The sequence below is a fragment of the Bombus pyrosoma genome, linkage group LG15, assembly GCF_014825855.1.
Source record: "Bombus pyrosoma isolate SC7728 linkage group LG15, ASM1482585v1, whole genome shotgun sequence".
Classification (NCBI taxonomy): domain Eukaryota; kingdom Metazoa; phylum Arthropoda; class Insecta; order Hymenoptera; family Apidae; genus Bombus; species Bombus pyrosoma.
This window is the reverse complement of record NC_057784.1, coordinates 4,998,256-5,017,940: the sequence shown is the minus strand read 5'-3', so window position 1 is coordinate 5,017,940 and position 19,685 is coordinate 4,998,256. Positions and strand designations below refer to the sequence as shown.

The window sequence follows — 19,685 nt, the reverse complement described above, 5'->3', positions numbered from 1 at the left end:
TCACCAATCGTAGAACAGTACGATCAAGTAAAAAGGAGCCATGCCGGAAAATTTGGAAACTGGTCTTAAAGCACAATTTTTCAGTCTCTTACGAGATAAGTTTTGGAAAGATATATATTGAGTAGACGTAAACTAGTTATAGGTTGAAAGCAGATAGAGGCAGTTCAGGCAGTGGTCCGATGTTCGGCGCAGGAGGTACGAAAAGAAAATCCAAGTGTGATAAGATGGCGTCACGCACGTCAGATCTAGGGAAGAAGTGAGGGGTAGAGGAAAGACAGGAAGGAGGCAGGCCAGGCGAACGTCGCCAGGGGACTGCGGTGTGTGACAGAGAGTGTGAATACGGGTGCTGTCATGTCTTCTTCGGACCTTAAGAACGGCTACGTTTCGAGCACGGTAAAATCTTGTGCACAATTCATCGTTTAATAATATCATCAATGCCTTTGTCCGGCAATAAGAATCGTTCTAGTTCTAACGCGATCGTCTCAACGATACGAAGAAGACAGAGTTAATATAGCGGCAGTCAATTTTTGTAGTGTTCGAGAAAGAACAAACGTGCAACGATAATCGGCTAAAAGGTACTCGAGAGAGAGAGAACCTTCCTCTCGGTCCTGGACACGTCGAGGAGGAGGAGGAGACGGAGGAGACGGAGGCGAACTGCCAAAGAGATGCGCGAGTTCAAGGTAGTCGTCCTCGGCTCGGGCGGGGTAGGCAAGAGTGCACTTACTGTGCAATTTGTTTCGGGATGTTTTATGGAGAAGTACGATCCGACGATCGAGGACTTTTATCGGAAGGAGATCGAAGTGGACAACTCGCCGTGTGTACTCGAGATCCTCGATACCGCCGGTACCGAACAGTTCGCGAGTATGCGCGATCTATACATAAAGAACGGCCAAGGATTCGTCGTAGTTTATAGTCTGACGAATCATCAGACTTTCCAAGATATCAAGGCGATGAAGGAATTGATAACGCGCGTTAAAGGTACCGAAAGGGTACCTGTATTACTCGTCGCGAACAAGCTTGATCTCGAGCATCAACGCGAAGTGGATACCGCCGAGGGTAACGCTCTGGCGCAACTCTGGGGTTGCCCATTCGTCGAAGCATCTGCAAAACATCGCACGAATGTGAACGACGTGTTCGCGGAAATCGTACGCGAGATGAACGTCAGCCCTGAGAAAGAGAAGAAAAGCTACTGTTGTTGCAGCATCCTCTAATAATTAATCAAAATCCTGAACCGTGGGCTAATTGAGCCATGCTAGGTGAAGGAAATGCATATAGTGGCTGGATCGCAGTACACTTGGTGAAAATTTCATTCATCCAGTGGCTACGCTCTCTCTCTTAGGCTCAATGTTGGGCTTGTGCTGTGAATTCGCCAATCTGTAAGACTAATATTATGATTGTAATGCCTGGATTTTTGTGAATTCAAAGTAAGTCAAAGACTCATGCCGTCTCTCTTGGTTCTTTTTCTATTGGAAAATCGTAGCCTGCTATTTGGCTGGCTGTTAAATATTTTAATATACATGGATAGTATTATGTGTAATATTATTGTAATATATAATAGTAGATATAAGTGGGCAATGAAAGAGGTAACTCCGTCAGCAAAGGACCAATACTCGAGAGAGAAAGAATGAGAAAAGGGAATAGCAAATGGAATAGGAAAGGACACAGATACCATCGAGGGTGATAACAGAACTGCCCTGCAGTAGTTGTTACTTGTTAACAGCAAAACCAAACTCGATACGTCTAGCTTTCTGCTCAATCTAAAAGATACACCCGTTGCGTATTTGTTCCAGTCCATGAACCTCTATTACTCGCAGGTTAGATTAACAAAGCATTCAAACTATTTGCAGATATTGAAGGAATCACTGTGATGGTCAGCCATTTGAAATATTAAAAAGAATTGGAAACATTAGAATAAATGTTGTTTACAATGTACAGTCAAGAATTGGAAAGAAGATAGGTTGTTTTAGATACATTGTGCAATGATTTCCATTAATGATATGTTACCTATGCTCAATGTCAGAGGCTGCAGTACATTATATAGATGGCTTGAATGGTGTGTCGTTAATGGTACTGGTATTGATTGTACAGTTCCAATATTAGAAATACATTTTATTGAGGTGAATATGATGGAGTATTGAGAATGGTCACTAATGAATAGAATTTTATATTTAAGACCAGAATATAAATATCAAAAAGATACCATAGTATACCAGATATTGTGCGTATTCTTATTTCAATAAGAATTACCTTGATCAGAATGAAAACTGAAAGCTTGACACCCAGTGCTTTAATTGATCAAAGCATGAAATGAAAAGGAACAAAAGAAAAGAAGAGGAAAGAAAATTGCAGTAATATTACAGAAGGACAGTAGTGCATAACATCAATCATAAACATAATTATAGGATTTACATGGTAAAGTGTGTACGATAGAAACAAAAATACAAGATCTTTATACAATTCAAAAAAGTTTTATGGCCAATTTGAAACAAAAGAAACCAGCAAGAGGAGAGAGGTGAGACTTTGAAATGTTTTTTCACAAAGGCTTGCTGGTACATTGATCCCTTCAACTGCAAAATACGTATGTGGTACTCATAATAATCAATATATCCATTGCTTTGTACGAACAAAAAATCTCCTTTCAAAACTGGTTATCATTGAGTTCATGAATGTAAACAGATAGATGTAACAAAAAAGAAAAAAAAAAGAAGCAATGGACTCCCTTATAAGTAGTAGTAGGTCGTGTGTAATTTTTCTCGTGTGATCAAAAAAAATCATATTATCCGATGTTAAATACCGCTTTTATACCATAACAGTCATTACATTAGCTCGATACATTATTATTTAATGCCACCATCGAAGTCATTAATTTCCGTGTGATCGCTGCATAACGTACCTTAATAAAAAAAAAAAAATGAGGGTTGTTCAATTTGATTATCTTCTCTTTTTTTCATTTTTACAAATTTTAATGGGAGGATATTAAATCCTGATTTTATAAAAACAAATGAAAATGTGAATATATAGTTTGTATAACATCTACTTGTTCGTCTCAATTATCTGTCTTTCGGATCGATTACGAATGTTGAATTGTACACGACCGACAGCGCTTCCCGTATTCGAACGTGTCGAAGGGCCGCGATATCAAACTGAAAAGTTTCAAACGAACTGATGTACAGTATTTCTATCATTGGTAGTTAGAGAGGACAAAAAAAAAAAACGAGTCCAACGATATAGAATTCTTGGGAAGAGTTATCGATCGTACACTTAATTCGTTCTCTCCAATTGTCGGTGCACTTTTAGAAATGTCGTTTCGTAGCGAATATGCGGGGCTGGATGCTCTTCTTTCTAACATCGCAAAGCATTTAACTTTGTGCATTAATAACTATTATACATGGTTCGGAAACTTCTATGTTTTTTTTAATTTCTCATATTAAGTTTAATTATACGTTTCAGGTTAGATAATTATATATTATAAGTTTAAACAGTTATTTGTTATTTTTTACATTTTAGTCTCATTCCAAAATATTAGTATTTATAATTTGATACTTTAGAAACCATTATACATTATATATGTATATGTATATGTATATGCATTAGGGGAACGAAGTACTCAAATACACAGTAGAGTATATAGAGGGAGAATCCGAAGTAGCCTCGCGTATTCGTCTAATGAAGGGTGCTAATACGTTTCGTCAGTTTAAGACTGGTGAAGCGTATACCGACGTAGCGAATCGGCCATTTAATATATTTCGTTATTGTACTCAAATAATATAAACACAGGCAAGGAAGAAAAAAGGGGGAAAAGTGAGTGGGAAGGGGGAACGGGAGGTGGCAACACAGATATAATTATTCGTATCCTCTATTTTATCACTCGGAAAATTCATAGTCTCGCTGTGATCCCGTAGATTATAACCGCAGTTTTTCTATTAAAAGGCGACGATAATAACCGCGTATAGAAGCCTTTCAACGGCGAATCAAAGGGCCTCTTTGTGAAACGTGTAATCGCTCTCGCTCTATTATCGTTACGTTTTTTCGCCCTCCTGGGTTTTTTGTGCTTCGCGAAAACCATAGATCGGCAAAGAGAATAATAAAAAACGAAAGAACGAAAAAAAGGAAAGAGAAATGGTAGAGTGAGGGGTTGGACACAGGGGTGGGGGAAAAGTAAAGGACGCTCATTGACTGCCCGCGGGATAGCTTTCTAAGTACATTATATACACACTAAATGCACGAAAAAAAAAAACGGAATAAAGGAAAAAAGAAGTTTCTATATTTGTATCGCTTCTGAACGTACACGCACACGTTTCTCCGGCGTGGGATCGCGTTTTAAGAATATTTTTCTAAAGAATGCACTGAAAACTTTTGTACACGAGAAAGAGAAAAAAATGAAGAGAAACCCAAAAAAACGGAAAATGCAAAAAAAAGATGATAAAGTACTACTACTAATAATAATGATAAAAAAACTGTCCTCTTACTTGGAAAGCTATCGAGCATTAAGAAAATACTAAAAAAAAAAAAGAAATAGAAAAAGAAAAAAAATCGAGCTTCGCCTGAGTGAGCATATCAAGTGTCAAGGACCAGGTACGTTTCGTTCCCTTGTTTCTCGGCCAGCAAATATTTTTTAGTATTATCTATCGTTTCTTTTTTTTTTTATTTCTTTTATAACAAAAGTGAAAGAAGGAAAAAGATTAGGAAAAAAGAAAGCACAAGAATTCACCACCTATAAAAAAACGATTCGCATACGATTTTATAATTAGATATAAATAAATGAATGAATAAATAAATGATATAAATATAAATATATAAATATATATATATATATACATACAATATATATGTATACATGCAGATTTGTTACGCAACTGGGTCACATTAATTCGAGAAACACCACGATTTAGATGTATATCGGCCTTTCAGTACTACCTGCGTATGATATTGAGTACGAAATACGTTATATTTTTTACAATGTGAAGAATCTGTAAATATTATAGCGTCGAATTATATATAATAATAATATTAATAATAATTAATAATAATATTAATATTAATGAAGGAAAAAAAATTTGAAGGAATACTGATCTGACATTCGAAAAGACAACAATGAGAATGGCTTACAGTAAAAAAATGTGCATTTCATTGACAAACAACCTTCGCGAGATATAGTTATGTTCTTTGTTGTTTTAGCCCGTCTTTCTTTGGTTCGTTGTTCTTTGATCGGATTAACTATACTGTTCGAGCGATAATATCACTTGGGTAGACAAGAAACAGATACTCGAGACCACTCGATTGTAAACGACACCATCCGCAAAAATTGCTCGCTGGTATTTCGAATTCTCTTTTTTCTTTCTCCACCTGAGATGTTTGTTAATCGTGTCGATAAAAGAAGCAGGAGAAATAGGCAAAACGAAAACATGCGTTATTTTTTACCAGTGGCGAAAGAAAAAAAAGAAGTAAAACGTAAGAATACGTACCACTCGTATATTTCCCTTTCTAAAAATGCGAGTGAAAATAAAGGAGTATCTTTTTTTGTGACAAAATATTCTCATTCTTGATTTCGTTTTCACTTGTCAAAAATCTACTTTCAATTATCAAACGTTGTATTGTTGTATTCCATTTATATTACCAACATAAGAATCTAGTCACTATAGAAATCTTGTAACTCAATGACATGGAAAAAATGTATGGTTCTTAACTTGGAGAAAATAATGGTTTTATTATGAAAGGCATGACTGTACTACCCTATTGTCTAATTAATTAAAAGTCAATTCTTTGTATTGAAATTATTTTAAATATTAATTTTTTGATATGGTCTAAATAATATAGCATGGATCTAATATTTGTAGATTAAAGATAGAAATTGTAATTTAATTTCAAAGACGATAGGCTGATACAGCAATTTTGTCTCATATTGCAGACCAATTTTTTTTCCATGAAAGCATTGAGACTATCCAGAGGAAGCTACCCACTTGATTTTTGCCTGTCTCAATACTGGTGCACATTTTTTCTTTGTATGCAATTTTTTCACATTTTTTTATTACTAACCATTGTACTGGCATTTTGGAAATATCGCACAAATATAATATAGAATAAAAACAAGCAACTACTTTAGTACTGATTATAAAAAAATCCTTTAGGACGTAAAGATGAAAAGTTGGAAATTTTAATAAGATGTAAAAAATTTTTCGTTACAAAGATTGAAAATACATACAAAAAATCCCCATAATTTTTAAACTTGTAAAATTTTTAATAAATTCTTTTACATAAAGTGATTTAGCAATAGAATAATCGAATTAGAAATTTATTGATCGTGAAAATATTTAATATCCGTTTGCGTTAGTTGTTTTATCGTTTATTATGGAAACAATTTTTTAAATACTTTATAATTTGATAAAAATCGCACAAAAACTAAAGTCTGTAGGCTCAAAAAAGAAGAAAACAAATTGTGTAACGAATTAGTGGTAAGTACATATATTTATATAGATATTTACAAATATAGGGTGCGGCAATAACTCTGATCACTTAAAAATATCTCAAGTTTACCTCCGTTTTTTTAAATTCCGTGCCATATTTTGGTATGACTGGTAGAGTAAAGAATGATTTCAACGACTCCTAATTCAATGTCATTCAACAAGAAATAAAACAGTAAGCAACAAACATTACGTCATAATAAATGTTCGAAGTGGTGCCCATTTACATCGATGTAGCTTTGAAATCGTTGAATTGTCAAAGCCCTTGTACTTGTTATCACTTTCGGACTGATTGTTAAAACTACTTGATAGAATCTTCCTCGATCGATAGGACGTGATGGGTCAGTTTCGTGGCTAGCTTATCTTCCTGATATTTATTAATGATTAAAAACACCATTCGATTCCTGTGGAAAATATTAAAAAATACTGTGTACCAAAAAAAGCTAACAAGCCCTTCACACTATACAACTTCTGTAATCAAAATTTTTCCATATCTCTAAAAATAACGGAAATACTCAGGATGATCAGAGTTATTGCCACAGCCTGTATATTAATCTTAATATTATAAATACAATATATTTTACCTAATGCAACTATTGTGGCATATCATGAAGTATATTAAATTCCTGCTTTAGCATGTTGTGAAGTCTCAGGAAGGTATCGATAAAGGCCAACTTAGATCTTTTAATAATAAAAAAAGTGAATAGTAAAATATAAATAGTTTAAATTCAACAAAGAATCAATATTCATAATCCATTCCCACTTTTATTTATTTCGGGACAAATAGATCGTTCATTCTCCTAATACATTCATAAGCTTCTGTTGCAGGTACTTTCATACAAGCAGAAATTATTTCGTAAGTCACATAACAATTTGAAACTTTTAGAGAATGAGGTATTTTATATGTTGCTTCACTATATTCATTGTACTTATTATATTCAAAGCACTGATCACTGAAATGATGAAAAGTATTTAAAGCATCTTGCAGAAAATTTGCAGAATTATTTTCTGTTTGATCATTTAAATGCGTAATACAGGTAGTGAATAGATCCGCGTAAGGACTATGTCTTATGCTTCCATCGAGTTGGTTGATATTTTTAATTAACGTTTGGTATACTTGCTCATAATTTTCTATTCCATCAAGCGATACAAAAGTTCTACTGAAACGCATGGAAGATTTAAGTAAAAATGTGAATAAATCGTATCCACCGATAGATGGATATTCTAGAGATAAACAACACGCCTCCATCGTCACACGTAGAATATGATCGTATGCATCGATTATGTCATTCCATCCAAAAACGAACCAATAAACTATAGTAAGCTCAGAACATATTCTCTGATATTCTTCTTCGGTCGAACGAATGATCAAATGGCGCAAAAAGTCTTCTCTTAATAAATTTAAATTAGACAAATAATGTCGCAATTTTTCTGAAGTTTTTGGATCTTCTTTTAATCTGTTCAATACAACAAAACAACGTCTTTGATAATCTTCGATTATATAAATTACACTGACGCCTTTTTGTATAAAATGCCAAAGGGAAGAGAAATGTAACTTGTCTATTGGTTCGATGACAGAATCAATCCCATCAATAATGTCTTTTTTCATTGAAACAGGAAAATTTTTGTTTTCCAAAAAATATGGCAATATTCTTGTTATCTGAATAAATATTTCATTGCTTACATATTTGGAGATGCTTGTATTTTTTCGAAGGAACGACATTCTTCTCGAAAGAGCTATTATCAAGTCTTTAATATTCGTATCTTTGGTACATTTCACCTGCAGTTTGTGAATACTATTAAGAACAGAACTTATGTTTGATACATTAAAGGTATCTTGCCTCAAATATGGTATATAAACGTTATTTATCAAGTCATGTACTTTAATTACAGAATTGTCTAACATGATATTCACGAGGTCCATGAATTTCTTAGCATTCCATTCTGTATTTTCCATACAAATAACTCTTAGCACACTTGTTAATAATATTTGATTATTGCCTTCTCTTATTTGCATAAATGGTGATAGTAAAAGTAAATCATTGGGAGAAATCATAATATTTCTATAATGAGAATGACCAATAGTAATTTTCAAAAGTACTGTTAGTACCATTTTGGGATTTTTTAAAAGAAACAGTAAAACCGTTTTTAAATTCGTGGAAGTTTGTAAATTTGTGTTTCGCATAATAAACTCGTGAAATGCTTCATCTGTGTGCGGACACTCTAAATAACTTTTACCATCATATTTCGTTAAATACATCGTTATAATTTCATAAATATCTGTTACACTTTGACACGATAATATTTTTATAACTAAAGTGTAACTGAATTCTTTTAAATCTTCCTCTGTTGATTGCGTAAGAACAAAAGTAAGATATTCTAACAGTGTTAAACAGTCTCTTTTTTCTAGTAATGATCTATTGTCATAAACGAAATCAAGCGCCGTGCGGTCCCATTCTTTGTACCTACATAGTAATTCTCTCATGAGCTCCTTTTTACCACTATGTATGGCACAACAGAGTTCTGATAGACTTAAAGCAAAGCTCGACTGTTTAGGATCTGATTTACATGATAATTGTTGTAAACATTCTATCAAATGCGTGTTCTCCGATAATTCCTTATCATTTGATACAAAATCTATAAAGTAATAACATTCAATTCCAATGGAACGTTGTAAAGAGATCATATTGTTTTCTTGATCATCCAACTCCGCCCAGCTTAAGTAAATATTACAATCAACTTCTTTGATTTTAGTCAGCAATAAGTTCACCAATTGTTGATTTAATGTCGATATAGTATTTTCTACCAATGTATTTTCACACCTTACAAGTGCTTCTCTTCCAAACGTAATGCTATACAATTTTTCAAGTTCACTAGAAATCAATATCTTTTTACTTTTGTTTTCCAAACATTTTCTTATTGTACAAATTAACTTCTTTAACATGATACCATGTCGTTCACATTTCTTTAAGCCTGATGCTTCCATCAAATAAGGTAACTTTGGATTTGTTAACAATTGTAAGAATTCTTCAAAACTCATTAATAAATTTTGTATGCTTTCCTCGACATTCTTGGACTGTACACTACATTCCTTTAATTGAGAGAATTTAGTGTATATGATTAGTATCAATTGATATATAGCTTTAACTAATCTTTGAAAGGGTAATCTGTCTATACATTTTGTAACTGTTTTCACTACCTCTGTACACAGATCAAGCGGCATATATAAAAGAGATTCAATTAAAACTTCCTCATACTCAAGACTCCATAATATTTGTATAAGCAAATATGGAGATAAAGGTGGACACATATCAACCAAGTGACCACTGACAAAATCTTCTGCCAAACGTTCTTGATTCTCAAAATTAGTATTTAATAATAAGTATTTATATGACTGTATACATCTTTCATTATTTATTGAAGTCTTTTCCTCTATAGGTATATTATAGGTTTTAAATATATTGTTCATTGATTTACATATGTGTTCAATATGATTATTATTCTCAGTTGTAATGCACAAAGTAAGTAATTTCAATTCTCCACATTCTTGACTCGTTTTCATTAGATACATTTGAATCTTTTTGTAAAATTCATTTAGTTTGTCTGACCATTCCATCTTAGTATAATTAATTAGAACTATATTGTTTCATGAAAGCCTTTCTTTTATCAATAGAAATTCATATGTACATCATAAAGACCTCTGAAAATTAAATACAACTGCTATTAAATATATCAATTACTAAAATGACATGAGTAAATATGAATTCAATATACATAAATAACTATGATATATAATATGTGAAATAATCCAAACTGCATTAGAACAAATGACTTGCATAACATAAAAATAAAAAATATATAAAAAATACATAAAATATTAACATTATCATAAGTTTGTAGAATAATAAGACAATATATTCATCCTTTATATTTAAACATAATTACAATAAAGGCATGTAATTTTTAATTTAAAATTATGCTTCAATGTCAGTTGCTCAGATAAGTTTATACGTTTCTTTAAAGTCCAGTGAAAAATGTATACTACATCTATAATAGATAATTTTATCATTAAGGTTACGACATTAGCGAATAACAAGTTATAAAAGCTACAACCGAGTTAATCAGATTTGTTCACAGAAGAAAAATGGTTCGTGCGTGGTACATGGATAACAGCGACGCCGATCAACGGTTAGAACACCATAAACAACTACCTGAATATATTTCTCTCGAGGATTTGTTCAAGAAAACAGGTGTTGAATATTTTAAGGTTAGGTCACATTTGTATACTTCAGTAAAATTTTTTCGTTATTGACATCTGTCGCTCGATTGTGATTTTGTAATCGCATTACTTTCGTTTTGTGCTCGTGCGCATTGAATAAAAATTATGTAAAAAATAAATTATCTTCAAATTTGACCTTCATATGTTATTGAAAAAATTACGTTGTATTAACTTCTAATTTTCATATTTTATTTATATATTTAACTTGATGTTAATGTAGATTGATTACAAAAACTATCAAAATGATAATACGTTGACGGTATTGAAAGCGGAACGTGGTTATACATACGAAGACGAAATAGAATGTTCTAAGGAATGTCTCCCGAATTACGAGGAAAAAGTAAGTAAAATTTCTATTTCTTTCGATAAATTTCCATGATAATTTATCAAAATAAAGTAATACAAATTATTTCTTAAATTTTTAGTTAAAAAATTTCTTCACCGAACATCTCCATACTGACGAAGAGATAAGGTTAGTTTTGGATGGAACAGGATATTTTGATGTTAGAGACAAGAATGACCAATGGATACGTATTGAAGTTAAAGCTGGGGATTTGATAATTATTCCAAGTGGAATATATCATAGGTTTACTTTGGATATTAAAGTAAGTATTCTATTACACTTTTGAGTTTTATTAAAAATTACATCATTATGGTTTTGCAGAATTACATCAAAGCAAAACGTTATTTCGTGGGCGAACCTGTTTGGTTGCCATACAATAGACCAGCTGACGGCATGGAATGCCGTAAAAATTACCTAAATCGTTTGAACAATGGCTTTCAAATAAAGTCTCTTTAATATTTGTTATAAACTTTATGGAAATATATATTTTGTAGGAATAGAAGACTTATATACAAATTCTAATTGTGCAAAATTTACATAGATTTAGATAGCATACAATCACACAATTTATATTCACATTCCTGCCTATCATGAAAAATACTTTTTCTGAGATTGTTGTGTCACTAAAACATCCAATTTTTATAAAATGAATGTATAAATTTCGTAAAATTTATCAATTGTTATTAAAGATATAAACTTTTCATATATATATATATAATTGCGTAGTAATCTTATATTCACGATAATTACCTATTCCTGTTGCTTATAATAAAGATTATTATATTTTTTACATTATATACATACACATAAACCTTATATAAATACTGAATTGTTTTGTCTCAATAGTTAAATACTCTTCTTGTCCATTTGAACTTTTATATTCCTATACAAATTTCATTTGCATGTTGCTTTATGAAATAATAAGCTTCTGATTGCCAATACACGACTTGTTTTAAAGCAAAATTATTTCTATAATTGAATATAATATATAACAAGACTCAAAATAAATGTCGCAATAAATGTACAATACACGTCATCATAACTTCATAAGAAATGTGATAAATGAAGTAGATCCAGTCGTTATTGAACTCTAAATATCATTGTCAAAATATAAAAATTGTAGTAAAAAATAAGTACAATTATCAATTTTGGTTCTAGTAATATACTATGTAGTCTTAATCAATGAGAAAAGAAAAGAAGCAATGAAAATTATTTTCCATCTACATAGATGAGTAAAGCATATATAACATTCTTGCTTCATACATAAATAAAAAACAATCAAATCGAACTCGTTATTGTTTAAAAAAAAAAAGAGAGAGATAGTCAATTTTCCTATTACTGTCACCTAGTAAATTAAAATTCAGCATTAACTGTAAAATTGCTTTCGACTTTATCTTGCATTACTCCCCATTTTTGATACTCTCCTACTTTCTTTTCGAAAAAGTTCGTCTTACCTTCTAAAGAGATGTGCTCCATAAAATCAAATGGATTTTCGGACATATAAATCTGAAAATAAAAATATTTAAAATTAATATATATATTAATTTGATCAATATTATCATTAAAATTATAATACTTTTACAAACCTTTTCACAGCCTAATTCTGTAAGTAATCTATCAGCAACAAATTCGATATATTGACACATAAGTGTACAGTTCATTCCTATCATTTGAACAGGTAAAGCGTCCGTTAAAAATTCTTGTTCAATTTTTACGGCATCTTTAATAATTGATGTGACCCGATCGCAAGACGGTTTTTGTATAATATGTTTGAACATTAAACATGCGAAGTCACAATGTAGTCCCTAATATAAGTAAACCAGTCGATTTTATGTAGTACTGTAACTTTTGTACTCATCCCACATATATATTATGCAAAATTGGAAAGAAGACTGACAGGATTATATAATCAACTGGACGCGCATTCTTTTCGCTCGTCTTCTTTCTAGTTCTGCATATCACTGATTCTTTTACTATGTATTAAAACAATTGTATACTAACCTCATCTCTAGAAATAAGCTCATTACTAAATGTAAGTCCTGGCATTAAACCTCTTTTTTTCAGCCAAAAAATAGCGGCAAAACTACCGCTAAAGAAAATACCTTCCACTGCAGCAAATGCAACCACACGTTCAGGAAATGTGGCACTTTCATGATTTATCCAATTTAATGCCCAGTTAGCTTTTTTCGCAACGCATGGTAAATTTTCAATCGCATTGAACAAAAAGTCTCTATGAACAAACAATATCAATGAATAGAAGTTTTTTAATAAAAGTTGTACAATAACATTCAATAATTGATAAAAAAAGATACTTTATTATTTACCTCTCTTTGGTATCTGTGATGTATGTATCAATCAACATAGAGTACATTTCTGAGTGCACATTTTCTATGGCGACTTGAAAACCATAGAAACAACGTGCCTCGGTTACTTGTACTTCCTGACTAAATCGTTCGACGAGATTCTCATTAACGATTCCATCAGAAGCCGCAAAGAATGCTAAGACATGAGATATGAAATGTTTCTCATCACTAGTTAAATGATTCCAGTCAAATACATCCTGTGAAGATATATAATATAATTATTGACTTATATGTTTCTTTTTAAGTCCAACTATTTGAAGAATTATACTTTAGAAAGATCCACTTCCTCGACAGTCCAAAATGACGCTTCAGCTTTTTTATACATTTGCCAGATGTCAGGCCATTGGATAGGAAAGACAACAAATCTACGTGGATTTTCTTTCAGTAATGGTTCTAATTCTGGATTGAATCCATTTTCTTTTAAAATCATCGTTTTTACATCTTTGGCTTTAGTTCCCTGAAAATACATAAAAATATTATAAAAATCTTATAATTAATCATCTTAATCACATAAATGCAAAACAATTATGTATTACATTTTTGGTACCATTCTCTTGTGAAATAACTGGAGAAATACATAATTTCTTTGGAGAAGTCTAAAAACAGAAATATAAAAGTTAATATGCAGAAGATATTTTGCTAAATTAACAGTTACAGTATCAAATAATTAATAAGAGTTATAAGTAAAAATAGTTTGCTTGTCATATACCTATTAAATTTAATATGTTACTTACAGGAGATATAAAGAATTTCTTCAATAGCACTTTGAAGAACAGAAATACATAGAAAATCATGAAATGACAAATATTATTGTATTGCATAATTACATGTAATACTATTTACACAATTCAAGAAAAGCTATGATAACCTATGTATGAATTCATTTCTTACCTAACAAAACATTAATCAGAATACTATAAACCGTAAGTAATCCACAAAATATCACAATATTCCACCTTTTTAGTATGTATACTAATATGCTAATATTCATACATTATACTTTATTATAAATCCGAGAAATTTTATAGAACATAACACAAATTATAATATAAATATTTAATTATTAACAGTATTTTTTTAGTTTTTTTCAGTCGATTATATTTAACAAAATTATGTTTATCTATTTATAACAAGCTGAATATAACAAATCACAATTTTTCTATGGAAAAATAAAGCAGAAGTATATCTTACATCTGTGTTAGACATGTGGAACTGACAAAAACAATTTAATATGGTAATATATCATGTAATTTAACATTGTAAGTGCTGATTTTGATTATCTAATAAAATTTATAATTCGTTATAAAAACAACTTATTATAAAATTAATAACTTATATCTAACAAATCGACATAGCTATCTTTTATGCCGAATTAGTTTCTCAGTATATGTGGAATATTTACAAATAGCATAATATAATTTGCATTTTTTATTATAGTTAATAAATATAAGTACTAATAAAAATGGAACCAAAAAAGAAATAAAACCTCTTCTTGATAACAGTTTTAGTAATTAACTTAGATAAAAATTCTTTAGTAATAATTATACTGAGAAAGAAAACTAAGCAATAATCAATCTAGAATATAAGATTTCAGATAAATTAGGATTATAAAATACATAAATAAACTTACGTTATCTTTCAAAGAAACGTTTTCAAGATGTTTACGAATATTTTCCTTTGTTGAAATTTGTAGTGGCATTGTAAAATTCAACGAATCTTACAAAAAAAATGAATAAAAAATACAAGTTTCAAAAAGTTGTAGGCACTCCACGAAAACCAACCAAATGCTCAGAGTAAACTATAGGTATTCCAGAAGTATATATTCTTTACCCATAATTTCTTTCTGCTTCGCGCCAAATTACTGGCAACCAATCGGATAATTACCTGTTGCCGCCAAAAACGTGTTCACATCTACAATATCGTAAAAAGCACATATTTGTGAATGATATTTGTTTGAAAATATTTTAAAATAATTATCTTGCATTCTACAATGGCAATAAGAGTGAAAATTATAATATGTTGACATTGGCTTTTCCCGCGTATTTTTTAATATGTTATGGAAAAGAAACGTTATTATCAATATAAGGCATAATCTTCAACGAAAGTCCTAATACCAAAAGTTATGCTGCCATTCAAAGAGATTCAAAGCATACGGCCATCGTTTCCTAGCTAATTATTCGATAATTATTTTATTTGTCTTAATGATACATCTCGAACTCCAAATTATTTTATTTTGCCACTTCATGCTTAATAACGAGTGACTAAAAGATTATATGAATATTAGAGTCCGTTTACATTGGACCTGCAATAAATGATAAGAATGATAATGAGAGCGAAGCACTGATATATGATATTGTGTTATATGCGTACAGTGTGCGATGCGTTTTATGCATGTATACACGTCATAATTGCATGTATTTCTACATTTCGTTCTTATCGCCACTTTTCTTGTTCATCGTAGCTCCAACATAAATGTAGCCTTACTTGGTAGTTAAGACAAGTAATGTGAAGTAAATGGAATACAAATAAATATGTGTATATATAGGATAAATATGTATGATATTAAATTTAATTAAAAGGGTACAAATTTTAAAATATTGGAACTATCTAATATTTAAACTTCACATTAGAAATATTAAGATAGATTCGCAATTATATCTGTAGTAGATCAAGACGCATACGCAGCAGTATAAGATATCAACATAAAACACAAATTTATTCAATATTTAGATACGTACATGTTTATTGATATTAAGAGTGTATTCTGTATCTATGAATGAATTTGTAATTTTTAATATGTAAGTTTATAAAATTCATGCAAATGGGAAATTAAAAATAAAGACACATTTTAATATAACAATTACAAATTTGTTTAAGATTATGTTGATATTACCTTGCATATTTTTGAAAAATGTATTTTAACCACTGGAATCTATCAAATGCTATTGTTAATTATTATTAAATTATGATAACAATAAAATGTCAAATTTAAAAGAGCGCCATTTTATCTTATCATAAAAGATTTGGTTAAGTCTATATCTTTATGAAATATTGTAATTTAAATATTGGCTTGCTTTCGTTAACATTTTTAGCATTAAATATTCTTTCTGATAATATGTTTACTATGAAAGAATAAATTTTCAGAACTTGGATATAAATTGCATTAAAAAGCGACTGCGTTCTGTACACTTCAGATTTTGAGGTTAGTGTCGTAATCTAAATAATCTGTTTGTTTATATATTATGAGATTATATCATAATAGGATACATATAAGCACTATTATTGTGTTATAAATACTGTTTTGCTAGGAAATATAATTAATTTCATTCTTTTTGTTATATCGCAATTCACATAAAAATATTAATTTAAAAATTATATACGTATATATATATATATATATATTTATTTATTTATTTATTTATTTATTTATTTATTTATATTGTTTGATGTATATTTAATATGAATTATTTTAGGTGAAAAACGTAGGAGGAAAATATGGCGTTACATAGCGTACCGCCAAAAAGAAAAGAAATCTATAAATATGAGGCACCATGGCCTTTGTACAGTATTAATTGGTCAGTAAGACCTGATAAGCGATTTCGTTTGGCTCTTGGTAGTTTTGTGGAAGAATATAACAATAAAGTACAAATAGTTTCATTGGATGAAGAGACTTCTGAATTTAGTGCCAAAAGTACATTTGATCATCCTTATCCAACTACAAAAATTATGTGGATACCAGATAGTAAAGGTATTATTACATTATTGAAATAATTCTTAATTACATATTAATATTATTCTCATTTTTATCTTTATTTGCATATTTTATTATGTTCATAGGTTTGTTTCCGGATCTTTTAGCTACATCTGGAGACTATCTAAGAGTTTGGAGAGCAGCTGAACCAGAAACTCGCTTAGAATGTGTTTTAAATAATAATAAAAATTCAGATTTTTGTGCTCCTCTTACATCTTTTGACTGGAATGAAGTAGATCCAAATTTAATTGGTACTTCTAGTATAGACACAACATGTACTATTTGGGGATTGGAAACTGGTCAAGTTTTGGGTAGAGTTAATATGGTCACTGGCCACGTTAAAACACAATTAATTGCTCATGATAAAGAAGTATATGACATAGCATTTAGCCGCGCTGGTGGTGGTCGTGACATGTTTGCGTCTGTTGGTGCGGATGGTTCTGTGAGAATGTTTGATTTACGACATTTGGAACATTCGACGATAATATATGAAGACCCGCAACATACACCGCTTTTGAGACTTGCATGGAATAAGCAGGACCCTAATTATCTTGCAACGGTTGCAATGGATGCGTGTGAAGTAATTATTTTAGACGTCCGCGTGCCATGTACACCAGTTGCGAGACTTAATAATCATAGGTATGTAACGTGTATTTATTGTATTAGTTATATTTATTTGGATTTCATATTTTATATATTTCATATTAAATTTTAATATTAATATTCCTTTTTAGAGCAAGCGTTAACGGTATTGCTTGGGCACCACATTCGTCTTGCCACATTTGTACGGCGGGAGATGATCATCAGGCATTAATTTGGGACATACAACAAATGCCACGAGCCATCGAGGATCCGATTCTTGCCTACACCGCTGCCGAAGGAGAAGTGAATCAAATTCAATGGGGCGCCACACAACCTGACTGGATTGCAATTTGTTATAACAAAGCAGCGGAAATTCTCAGGGTGTAAAAAAAGTATTTTTTATTAGGTTTATGCCACTCTGCGTGTAGCAAAATTTTTCTTGCAAATTATCTACTTAAATTTATTAAATGCGTTTGACCTTAGTATTTGTACAGAATTTCGCCTATGCCATAAGATTTTTTTATACTTCTTTTTGTACCTGTAAAATAGACGTGTATAAATACTAGATATTTTTTAAAATATTGAAAATATCTGAAAAGATTAAGCGCGTATCTTTTAATCAAAAGTCTGTATAAATTTAAAATTTTTTTAAAGAATCCATTCGGAAAGATTCCATTAATACTATCAATTTTAATTATTGGAATAAATAAGGCTTAAGCGGTTTGAAAATATCCAGTATGTGTACATGTTAATTTAATGCAATGGTTTATCATTGTGTCACTGATATTTTACGTATCTAAGGTATGGGATCCTCAGGTTTGTCGAATAATCGTCATGCGACCGACTACAATCATACAAATTTAAAAAAGCTCATTGAATAACTAAAAGTTAAGTAGTAGCATAAAACTGGGTACGATATATAAATAATGATGAACCACGTGTATATTTATATTAATGTATAATGAATTAATCGATGTATCTTATTTTGTGGTGATATGTACATGATGAGGTTCCAGGAATAACGAATTAGACTGTTTCTTACAGTGATCCTAGAATACTTAAGAAACGTTCGAAGAATCATTTTACATGAAATGCAACAAAATAAAATATATCCATTATATTATACAATTGTATATATGTTTATACTTACATATTTACTTGATTTTGTAGGAAAAGATTATATAATTAGGATATTATAACTATCAATTTTTCATACACCTTTTCACTACATTCATAATATGTATTGTTGGAAAATGTATGCAAAAATTATTAACATAAAATGCAATGCATATTCGTACTTTAATAAAAGAAAAGAAATTTTCGAGTTCTTTTATTAAAATGAAAAAAGTTATAGCAGTAGCGCTCGTGATATTAGTATTAGTAATAAAATATTTACTTACGAAATTATCGATCAAAATTCTGATCGAAGATAAGTCTTTTTATATGTTATTAATTTAATTCGATAGTTTTTAACATAATTAATAACAGAGGCGTTAATTAGGGATCATACTATTTCTATTCCGAATAACCTGATAGGATTCATAATTAGTACAATTTATGTTTTAGAAAAGTACGATTTATATTGGTACTCAAGTGTTTTATAATTTACAACTACATAATGAGCGAGATGCATTATTTACAATAATGAAATGTGTGTGCGAGATAAAATATTAGTCAATTAATACATTAATTTTTCACGATAATCTCCCGTTCGTTTTCCATTGAATATCCGATAACTTTACACAGATATAGGATTAAACTATTATAATGCTATCGCTATTTCAATAAATATCAGTAACTCTGATGCAGAGCAAACCTTTCACTATCTATTTATCTAACATAGTCAATGATCTTGCGTTTCTTTCCTTTTTCTTAATTTAACGTCAATAGTTAAAAGGCATATTTA

The 19,685-nt window shown here is 30.5% G+C and overlaps 5 protein-coding genes across 11 annotated transcripts; 3 read left to right on the top strand and 2 right to left on the bottom strand.

Moving 5' to 3' along the window:
* Window positions 1-134: 134 nt before the first annotated feature.
* Window positions 135-6,090, top strand: LOC122575800 (ras-related protein Rap-2a). Of its 3 annotated transcripts, none has more exons than XR_006319534.1 (2): window positions 135-1,424; window positions 1,559-6,090. XR_006319534.1 is itself a non-coding variant. In XM_043745225.1 (2 exons), the coding sequence occupies exon 2, from the start codon at window positions 666-668 to the stop codon at window positions 1,209-1,211; it is 546 nt and encodes a 181-aa protein (XP_043601160.1). In that variant the 5' UTR covers window positions 137-393; window positions 534-665; the 3' UTR covers window positions 1,212-6,090. The 3 variants fall into 3 exon arrangements, 1 of the variants encoding a protein (XP_043601160.1); XR_006319535.1 differs by having other exon boundaries at window positions 135-1,772; window positions 1,848-6,090; XM_043745225.1 differs by having other exon boundaries at window positions 137-393; window positions 534-6,090.
* Window positions 6,091-7,213: 1,123 nt separating this feature from the next.
* On the bottom strand, window positions 7,214-10,478 carry LOC122575782. The gene is made up of 2 exons (XM_043745177.1): window positions 10,344-10,478; window positions 7,214-10,161 (listed from the first exon to the last, which is right to left on the bottom strand). Exon 2 carries the CDS (start codon window positions 10,075-10,077, stop codon window positions 7,231-7,233), a length of 2,847 nt encoding a protein of 948 aa, XP_043601112.1. The 5' UTR covers window positions 10,078-10,161; window positions 10,344-10,478; the 3' UTR covers window positions 7,214-7,230.
* A 46-nt stretch (window positions 10,479-10,524) lies between these two features.
* LOC122575799 (1,2-dihydroxy-3-keto-5-methylthiopentene dioxygenase) lies at window positions 10,525-11,801 on the top strand. Its single transcript, XM_043745224.1, has 4 exons — window positions 10,525-10,728; window positions 10,961-11,080; window positions 11,166-11,345; window positions 11,405-11,801. Exons 1-4 carry the CDS (start codon window positions 10,606-10,608, stop codon window positions 11,537-11,539), a joined length of 558 nt encoding a protein of 185 aa, XP_043601159.1. The 5' UTR covers window positions 10,525-10,605; the 3' UTR covers window positions 11,540-11,801.
* On the bottom strand, window positions 11,542-15,455 carry LOC122575791 (ribonucleoside-diphosphate reductase subunit M2). Of its 4 annotated transcripts, XM_043745209.1 has the most exons (8): window positions 14,338-14,624; window positions 14,181-14,209; window positions 13,983-14,042; window positions 13,715-13,903; window positions 13,408-13,643; window positions 13,085-13,313; window positions 12,670-12,888; window positions 11,542-12,589 (listed from the first exon to the last, which is right to left on the bottom strand). In XM_043745209.1, exons 1-8 carry the CDS (start codon window positions 14,435-14,437, stop codon window positions 12,437-12,439), a joined length of 1,215 nt encoding a protein of 404 aa, XP_043601144.1. In that variant the 5' UTR covers window positions 14,438-14,624; the 3' UTR covers window positions 11,542-12,436. The 4 variants fall into 4 exon arrangements, with proteins under 4 accessions (XP_043601144.1, XP_043601145.1, XP_043601146.1 ...); XM_043745210.1 differs by lacking the exons at window positions 14,181-14,209; window positions 14,338-14,624 and adding an exon at window positions 15,077-15,455; XM_043745211.1 differs by lacking the exons at window positions 14,181-14,209; window positions 14,338-14,624 and adding an exon at window positions 14,638-14,815.
* Window positions 15,456-16,407: 952 nt separating this feature from the next.
* LOC122575793 (DDB1- and CUL4-associated factor 7) lies at window positions 16,408-19,281 on the top strand. Of its 2 annotated transcripts, none has more exons than XM_043745214.1 (4): window positions 16,408-16,648; window positions 16,920-17,194; window positions 17,284-17,836; window positions 17,932-19,281. In XM_043745214.1, the coding sequence occupies exons 2-4, from the start codon at window positions 16,942-16,944 to the stop codon at window positions 18,164-18,166; spliced, it is 1,041 nt and encodes a 346-aa protein (XP_043601149.1). In that variant the 5' UTR covers window positions 16,408-16,648; window positions 16,920-16,941; the 3' UTR covers window positions 18,167-19,281. The 2 variants fall into 2 exon arrangements, with proteins under 2 accessions (XP_043601149.1, XP_043601150.1); XM_043745215.1 differs by lacking the exon at window positions 16,408-16,648 and adding an exon at window positions 16,690-16,826.
* The last annotated feature ends 404 nt before the right edge of the window (window positions 19,282-19,685 follow it).